The following is a 9,417-nucleotide window of genomic DNA, read 5'->3' on the forward strand; positions in this document are numbered from 1 at the left end:
CAAAAACTAATGATGTAATAATGTATGGTAATTAACATAATAAAAATATATTAAAATATGATTTTAAAAATAAGTATCTCTAAATGTTATAATGTGTCTATTTTTTTCTCCCAACTTAAATATAGAGTTTCTTCAAACTTAGAGTTACCTGAAGATCCGGAGATGTTTGTTTACCTTTATATAATATTGTATATAAATTAGATGAAAAATGCAGGTATCAGTACTAAGTGATTTCAGAAGAAGAAATATGTTTGTCTAGAGGAGGTAGCATTTGAGCAAGTACAGTAATTGATTTAACAAATTTATGGAGTTTCTTGTAAATATAGACACTGTTTTGGGTAATATATATATGTGAACAAGACAAAGTCCCTGTCCTCATGGAGCTTATGTTATATAGTAGGGAAGACAGACAAAAAAGAAATGCGTGTGTGTGTGTTTATAGGTATAGAGAGGTAGATAGATGCATATATCGATCACATAGATCATATAATATCACATGGATATAAGATATATGATGAAAAATATAGCAGGTTATAGGGGTCAGAGAGTGACTGGGTGTGGAAGCATAGAGGATGGGAATGTTTTTAGTAGATAGAATAGCCTAGAAAGGAATTCCACATACTGGCAGTGGTACAAACCGAAGCACAAAGGCTAAGGAAACCTCAGTGGGTGAGGAAGGAAATTGGTTAGGATAGAATAGGGCATTCCCTGACAGAACTTGTAAGAGGTAAGATTGGAAATGTAGACTAGGGACCAGAATTTAGTCTTTGAAGGCTGGGAGTTTGGATTTTTTTTCCCTAAGAGAATGCAGAGGCACTGAGATATTTTTCTGTGTGGAGTGAAATTGATCAAGAACATTGGTTGAATGAATTTGAGTAGAGCAATGGAGACAAGGAAACCATTTTAAACTATTACAAGTTAAAGCATTTGAATGATAGCAATGTATATGAGAAGAGAGAAAGCAAAGGTTGAAGGAAGAAATGATGAGTTAATAATAGAGTAGTTATGGCCATGGTAAAGGGAAACGTAGCTATTGGTGCTAATTGAAATTTCTAGCCTGAGAGTGGTGGTATCACTGAGAAGCAGGAAAATTGTTGGAGGAACTATTTTGAGGAATAAAGATGTTAATTTTCACAAGTAATGTTCAAAGCATTAATGATCATCAAGTTAAAAATAAAAATTTAGAACTCTGTGGTAAGTTTGAAGTTGATAGGAAAATTTGGATTTTTTAGGTATTTGTTGTATGCCCATTTTCTTTTTGGAATATTTTGTTTTGCAAAATATATGTCTTGTAGAGAGAATTTCTTATTCTGAACTAATGATTATAATAATTTTTATGATTTCAAAAAAGTTGAATGAATAACAAAGGAACACTAATATTCTAATAGAGCATAAAATAGTCTTAATTTAGTTTAATTTTTACAGTTTTTTTAACTTTCAAACTACCTATCAAAGTGACTATCTTTGTACTACCAATTTTTTTTTTTTTAAGATTTTATTTATCTATTTGACAGAGAGAGACACAGCAAGAGAGGGAACACAAGCAGGGGGAGTGGGAGAAGGAGAAGCAGGCTTCCCGCAGAGCAGGGAACCTAATCTGATGCAGGGCTTGATTCCAGCGGGGCTCGATCCCAGCAGGGCTCGATCCCAGGACCCTGGGATCATGACCTGAGCCCAAGGCAGAAGCTTAAAGACTGAGCCACCCAGATGCCCCTACCAGTTCTTTTCTTAAAAGGATACTTGACCATCATATGTGTTAGACATTAAAAATCTTTACAGTTTAAAAGAGTAGAAAGACCTTCCTATTTATATATAAAATAACAACAACAAAAAAACTGTGATTTTTTTTAAACAGAAAGTAATTTTCTCATTAAAATTATTTTTGTTTTTCTTATTTCTGGTCACTAGGAATGATATCGCAGCTCGCAGAAAAATACAGTCTTCCTTTAAGGACAAGTTTTAGCTCTGCTCGAGGATTTTTCATCCAGATGACTACTGATTGTACAGCCTTACCCAATAATCAACTTCCTTCAGAATTTATTAAGGTTCATTTTAGAGTTCTGGTTCAGAAATTATTATTTCTGAATTACATTTTACATTTTTTCAGACATTCCTTGAATTTTACATGCCAAATTTCTGAATGTTCTGTATATTGCTTTCCTACTCCTGTCAACCTACCTAACAGTTATAATAATCTAAGAGTGAGGTAGAATTTTGGAGAAACGCCAAACAGTGCATCCCATTGTTCTGGAAGCTTGGTATGTGTAAAAAAAAAAAAGGAAATGAAAAAAAGTCCAAAAGGTATTTTTGATCCAAGGAATTTGGAAAATACTGTACCATCTCCTGTTTTAGGTAGTTCTCTATGTACATTTGCCTATTAAAGGTTTAAAAATCCTGAAATAAAGAAATCTGTTAACTTTTTAAAACCCAATATTGCCAAACCTTGGACCAGGGAAATATTTTTTCCTAAATACATATTAACATCTCCATGATATACCAGTTTGGGAAAGTCTAACCCAATCTAATTTTGCTTTCTCTGCTTTCAGTGGGTAGCTTTCAACAACAACAAAAAAACACATTTAACTTTTAGGGTTTTTAAATACACACTGTAATCCCAGGTGATGGGGGATGGAAAAAGAAAAGAATCGGTTGAGACACAGTAATGGGATTAGAAATTGAGTGAGGTTCAGATATGGGACAAGGGCTAAGATGGGTCAGAAATTACTGATATCTGTCATGCATATTACTGGGTAATAAGATGTACTGTCTGACATTTCTACAGAGCTATTTTAAGACCTGTTCAAAATAGTTGTGCCAGAATACTGTAGGTTAACTTTAAGTGCTTTAATTTTAGAAGTGATCTTTTCTTTTTTGCAGACATTATTTGAGACTTTATTTGTGATGCTTTATCTCCAAAATTAATTAACCTAAATATATATGCTGTTTAAAATCTTTATGTTTGATTTTATAGGAGTATACACCCATCTTGACATTTTGTTAATTTTGTTTAATTTCCTAACAGATATCTAAAGTGAAAAGTTCGTACACCTTTACATCAGCAGACTTAATTAAAATGAATGAAAGATGTCAAGAATCTTTGAGAGAAATCTATCACATGACTTATATGTAAGCACGTTTGAAATTTTGAATATTAAATTGGTTCAATTTGAAGCATTATAATAAATTTCATTAACTGGCTTTTTGTCTGATTGCAGAAAATTATAAAATTATGAATGTTAGCAAAGAAAGAACATTTCATGGAAGAACAATGAAAACTTTTAAAGTCTGTCATTGTGATTGGAATTGCTCAGCCTCACAGAAGATTCAGGGCAAATCTAATTACAAAAACAAAAACAGAAACAAAAACAAAAAACATCATTATACCTGATACTTCTGTAGTATGCATTCCACCATGATGTAGAATTTGGCACATCTTGGGCTTCTTTCAGTTTATTCTTTTCTTATGGTATGTAAGCCCTCAACTTCTCATGGCATATATTTATTGTAATGATATGCTCATATATCATTATGTGTGTATGTGATATGTGTATGTCATATCACATATATATATATGAGCATATCATTACAATAATGCAAGTCTTTTGCTGGTCATGAAACAGTAGCAGTACAGCTGGAAATAAGAAATAGATCATTCACGGGCGGGGTGAGGGGGGCCCGGCAAAAAAAAAAAAATCATTCATAATCGATGAGCTGAGATGATAAAGACAAATGTTGGACTTTCAAAACAATTTCAGGGCATAGACCACAGAGATTATGAGATATAATAGGTTTGGGGAACATATTTCTCCTCATAAGGGAAAAAACCAAGACCTTGAGCTAGGATCAAGAGTCAGGTGCTTAACCAGCTGAGCCACCCAGGCACCCCTTAAGATTTTATTTATTTATTTATTTTTTAAAGATTTTATTTATTTATTTGAGACAGAGAGAATGAGAGAGAGAGAGCACATGAGAGGGGGGAGGGTCAGACGGAGAAGCAGGCTCCCCGCCAAGCAGGGAGCCCGATGCGGGACTCGATCCAGGGACTCCAGGATCATGACCTGAGCCGAAGGCAGTCGCTTAACCGACTGAGCCACCCAGGCGCCCAAGATTTTATTTTTAAGTAATCTCTATACCCAATGTGGGGCATGAACTCACAACCCAGAGACCAAGAGTCACATGTTCTACCAACTGAGCCAGCCAGGTGCTCCAAGGAAAACCTTTTTTATTATGTCACAGTGTAATACCTCTGCTATGTAAAAAGCTTCAATAATTATGTTGTTAAGGTGTGTGTGTGAAAGAAAGAACATACTAACTTTTGTGTTGAATTTAACATTTGCAAAAAACACAAAATTATTAGCAGATGGGATCTATTGAAGCATAGTGAGGTCTTGTTTGACCTATAAAAATAATTTTATTAATGAAAATTAATTTTATTAGTATTTAATAACAACAATCATTTCAAAAGCATGGTGTTAACATACCAGAAGATGCGTTCTTGCTACAAGTTCCTTGAACTCAAAGAACTTCAATTTCCTAATCTCTAAAATGAGGCAAAAGAACAATAGACTTTACCTGTAGAATACAACTGAACTGTGAATGTTATTTTACCTTAGGCAATGAATTTGATATTATTTTACAATTATATTGTATGTCCCTCTTTAAAAGCATTACCTGACTTCCAAACATGTACTTTCAGGATAGTGTGCAAACTGCTTAGTGAGATTTATGAACATATTCATTGCTTATATAAACTATCTGACACTGTCTCAATGCTGGATATGCTCCTGTCATTTGCTCATGCCTGCACTCTTTCTGACTATGGTAAGTTACTTTCTTTGGAATAAATATGTTGCATACTGAAATTTGTCTTCCATCCAAGCAATTTTATATAACAATTATGTGTTTACTTGAATTATGAATGTTTTATATTTTTTTACCTGAAATATGGTCTCTTGCCTATGGTCTTAGACTAAGACTTAAAATAGAAAAAGTAAAATTACTCTTAAAATTTGTTTTAAAAGTCAGAAAATTGTTTACTGAGAAATTGACAAATGAGAAAGAAAATACTGCAAGAAACTTTAAAGGTTCCCCAAATAGGAAAGACTGAAAAGCTTCCTCCTTGGTGGAAAAGACAATGATCCAAATTGATAGAGTTCAAATCTGAAGACTCATTCGAAACAGTGTGACAGAAGCAGATGAGAGAAATGAAATCTCCAAAGTGAACATTTTCTAAACTAGCTCCTTAGGTATAAACACTTCAAAATCAGGGATTATATCATATATTTTTGTATCACAAGTCTTTTGTAACCCAAGGTCTTGAATATAAATATTAAGTAATTTTCTAATATTAAGTGAAGTGAATACTTCAGATTAACCCCTTGAAATTTCTTATCTAACTTATCAGTAATAACCACACTCTCATACACAAATTTATGGAACTAGTATGTGATAATTAAGTTTGAATAATTGTGGACTTAATATCATTAATAACATTGAAATTTCTAGTTAAAATCACTAGAATTTCCCAAATACTATGTAAATTTATTTTTTTGATGGGAAATAAGTATTTTACGAAGATTTTTTTTCTTATTTTTATATTTCTTATGGAAATGTTAACTCTTTCAATTGGTATTTTATAAGCCAAAAGTTTTCAATCTTTTAGATCTCCTCTGGGGTCAAAACCATACCTTAGGGATCAACTATTTTAATAGTTTTCTTAGCTATTAAGATATTTGATGTTGCTCCATTTTAATTTGAGAGAGATCATCCTGAAACTCCAAACCTATAAATAATGACTTTTGGTGTTAAAAATACTTTGAAAGTAGTTTAAAAATTATTTTCTAACCAACCTCTCTTTTATAATGAATGCTTTTGAATGCCTTTACTCTGGAGGCATGTAGGAGTTTAGTGTTTACTTGTCCCATGCCCTGTCTTCCTCCCTTTACCTTGGAAGGTATTCATAGAGACCTGATCATTATTTGTTTCTATAAATTAACAATATATTTTGTGTCTGTTTTGTCTATCATCTGGGTATTCTTTTTAGACAAAATTTCTGTAAGTTTCTGGACATAAAATTGTATTTGGTTCTACTTTATATCCATATGTCACTTGAAAAGCTAAGTATGCCAAATTTAAAATAAAGCTTAAGGTGGGAATTAAGTAGATGTACAATTTTGTAGTACTGGTAATTAATTGTTATTTTAAAAGTATTATCGGGGTGCCTGGGTGGCTCAGTTGTTAAGCGTCTGACTCTTGATTTTGGCTCAGACCATAATCTTAGGGTCATGAGATTGAGCTCCATGTTGGGCTCCACAGTCAGTGGGGAGTCTGCTTGAGATTCTCTTTCTCTCCCTCTCCCCCTCCCCCCACCTCACACTCTTTTTCTTTATCTCAAAAAAAAAAAAAGTATTATCAATGGCTAGTTGACTCTTTTTAATCTGTATAAATCTGAAAATGTTACAAACTGTTTTGGAGCTCAGGACAATGACAAAGAATTAAATCCTAGGGTTCCCTGGAAGTGAATAAAAGTTGTGATGGTGATTAGAATGCATCAGTTACAATCTAGAGGGATTTTGGTAGGGATTTAAGATAAAATAATACCTTAATACTTTGTCCCAAATTGACCCTAGTAAAATCACACATATATACCACACAGACCATTAAACATAAATATATTAATCTTACAAAACCTTTCTTTCTTTCTTTTTTTTAGTTCGGCCAGAATTTACTGATACTTTAGCAATCAAACAGGGATGGCATCCCATTCTTGAAAAAATATCTGTGGAAAAACCTATTGCCAACAATACCTATATTACAGAAGGAAGTAATTTTTTGATCATAACTGGACCTAATATGAGTGGGAAATCCACGTATTTAAAACAGATTGCTCTTTGTCAGATTATGGCCCAGATTGGTAAGTTACGGCTTTATTTCATACATAATGATTCTTCTGCCCCCATTTAAAATGTTTTGTGCCTAATATTTTAGATCCAGGTGCCTAATTAACCCCAAAAGAATTTGGAGTAGGTTTTCTTACCTAAAAGTATAATAGTGTCTATTATGTAGACCATAACTTTTACTATTTGGTATTGATTAAGCTCCATCCAATTTGGATTGCATTGTACTAAAAATTTTGTACGATGTAACAGAAGTAAAAACTACCTTACTATAACTATTAATGTAGTATCAATTATTACTAAACTGAATCATATTATTTCTGATTCAAAAACAAACTTTGTTGTGAGAAAAAGTGAAATAAGTAGGATAAGCTGCTGCCTTTAGTAACTCATGTAAGATTTTTCCCAAATTATAACATTGGGGAAAGAAACATCTTTTACTTAATTTAAGGGTTACCAGTAACTGGGACACAGCACTTGATACAGTAACACATTATGTGCGCATACATACACATATAAATGGCCGTCATTGGCTCAACAATGTCATGTATTTCTTGGTGTAGAGGCACAGCTTAGCTCTGAAAACTAGGTTTCCTTGAGGACTCTATGAATCAGAAATGAGATGATTTGTCCTAATACAGTGGTTCTCAACCAGGGATGATTTTGGTCCCTCTGCCAATGCACTCCTGGCCCCCAAATTTGACAATATCTGGAGACATTTTTGGTTGTCACAACTGAAGGGAGTGTAGAGTCCAGAGATGTTGCTGAACATCCTACAATGCACAAGACATTCTTCCCTCCCCCTGACACATGTAAGAAAGATTATCCAGCCCAAGACGTTAGTGTGGTGGTTGAGAAACCCTGGCCTAATGTAATAAATTGTAAGGGGAGTACAGCAATAATAATATTGATGATACAATACAGATTTATCCTTACTACTGGGAAAGAAAATCAGAGGTGAATAGTGAAGAGTAAATATTTTATTGGGTTTATAGTTGTATTGGAATGAAAAGGACTATCTTAGCTAATTTCCCTCCTTTTATAAAGTGATTCATATGTGATAATAATCTTATTTCTATTTGAATAGCTATGAGGAGCTCTGTCCTTTAAAAAAAACAGGCTATGCAATTGGACATCTGTAATTGTTAGAGCATTCATTATACTGACCTGAAATCTGATTTTCTATAACTTCTACTCATTAGTCCTAATTCTTATATTAATCTCTTTTGATGATAGCCCCTCAAATATTAGAAGAAAATTATTCTACTTCTCATCACTTATTTTAAACCTCTAAAATACCTAAAAGTATATACAGTATCTCATATAATTTGATCATAAAGGAAACAGTCAAATTTGAAAGGCATGGAAATTAAGAACATAGGCTTTGGAGCTAGACCTAGCTTGTCTAGTTACTAGCTCTGTGATCTAAGGCAAATCACTTAACTTCCTTGGTTTTCTTATCTGTAAATTAAAATTCTAATAGTACCTAATTCTAAGAATTGTTGTAAAGATTAAGTGAGAATAATGTATGTAAAACACTATGGATGTAGGGAAAGGTATGAGAAAGAAAGAGACTTTCCAGGCAGAGGTAAGAATATATTCTAAAGCAAAAAAACAAAAAAACAAAAACCAGTATGATGTGCCCAAGGAAGGACAAGAAGTCCAGATTCCTTTGTAGAGCAAACAGTAGCTGTGAGGAGTGTAGGATATAAAGCCAGAGACTGGGCAAGAGCCAGATCATGAACGGTCTTATGTACTTCACTGAAGAGATTAAACTTCATCCAGAAATCTGTAGGGAGCTATTGAAATTTAAGTAAGAGAATCACATGATGTGTGATGTGAAAGGATTTGCTTTTCACATGGATCATTCTGGCTGATGTATTGTCAGAGGAGAGCCAGACCAGAAGCAAGTATCAGTGGGGAGCTTCTGTAGTAATTTTTAGACTTAAGGATGTTAGAGAGCCCTTGTGGTGGAGGTAAATACAAATGGGCTAAGGAGAAAGTATGAACATATACCATGTATGCTATATCCTCTCCTTGGTACTTTCACATTTATTTTCCCATTTAATCCTTTCAGAAATCCTGTGAGAAAGTTGTATTTAAGAGATCTGCTTTTGAGGTGCAATCATTATAATTACTGTTGGTTTTTTTTTTTTAATTTTATTGTTATGTTAGTCACCATACAATACATCATTAGTTTTTGATGTAGTGTTCCACGATCCATTGTTTTCGTATAACACCCAGTGCTCCATGCAGTATGTGCCCTCCTTAATACCCATCACCGGGCTAACCAGTCCCCCCCCGACCCTAAAACCCTGTTTGTTTCTCAGGTCCATAGTCTCTCATGGTTCATCTCTCCCTCCAATTCCCCCCGCCCATTTTTCCCTTCCTTCTCTTAATGTCCTCCATGTTATTCCTTATGTTCCACGAATAAGTGAAACCATATGATAATTGACTTTCTGTGCTTGACTTCTTTCACTTAGCATAATCTCCTCCAGTCCCATCCATGTTGATGTGAAAG

The 9,417-nt window shown here is 33.8% G+C and overlaps 1 protein-coding gene across 1 annotated transcript in view; it reads left to right on the forward strand.

The window, feature by feature from the left end:
- Positions 1 to 9,417, forward strand: part of MSH4 (mutS homolog 4) — a 110,315-nt gene that overhangs the window by 77,482 nt on the left and 23,416 nt on the right. The window contains exons 12-15 of the mRNA XM_081818658.1: positions 1,909 to 2,045; positions 3,023 to 3,126; positions 4,697 to 4,821; positions 6,713 to 6,913. Coding sequence (XP_081674784.1) covers positions 1,909 to 2,045; positions 3,023 to 3,126; positions 4,697 to 4,821; positions 6,713 to 6,913 — 567 coding nt within the window. The remainder of the gene's footprint in view (positions 1 to 1,908; positions 2,046 to 3,022; positions 3,127 to 4,696; positions 4,822 to 6,712; positions 6,914 to 9,417) is intronic.

Source organism: Leptonychotes weddellii, chromosome 4 (assembly GCF_054177405.1).
Source record: "Leptonychotes weddellii isolate Sample4059 chromosome 4, ASM5417740v2, whole genome shotgun sequence".
In the NCBI taxonomy this organism is placed as follows: domain Eukaryota; kingdom Metazoa; phylum Chordata; class Mammalia; order Carnivora; family Phocidae; genus Leptonychotes; species Leptonychotes weddellii.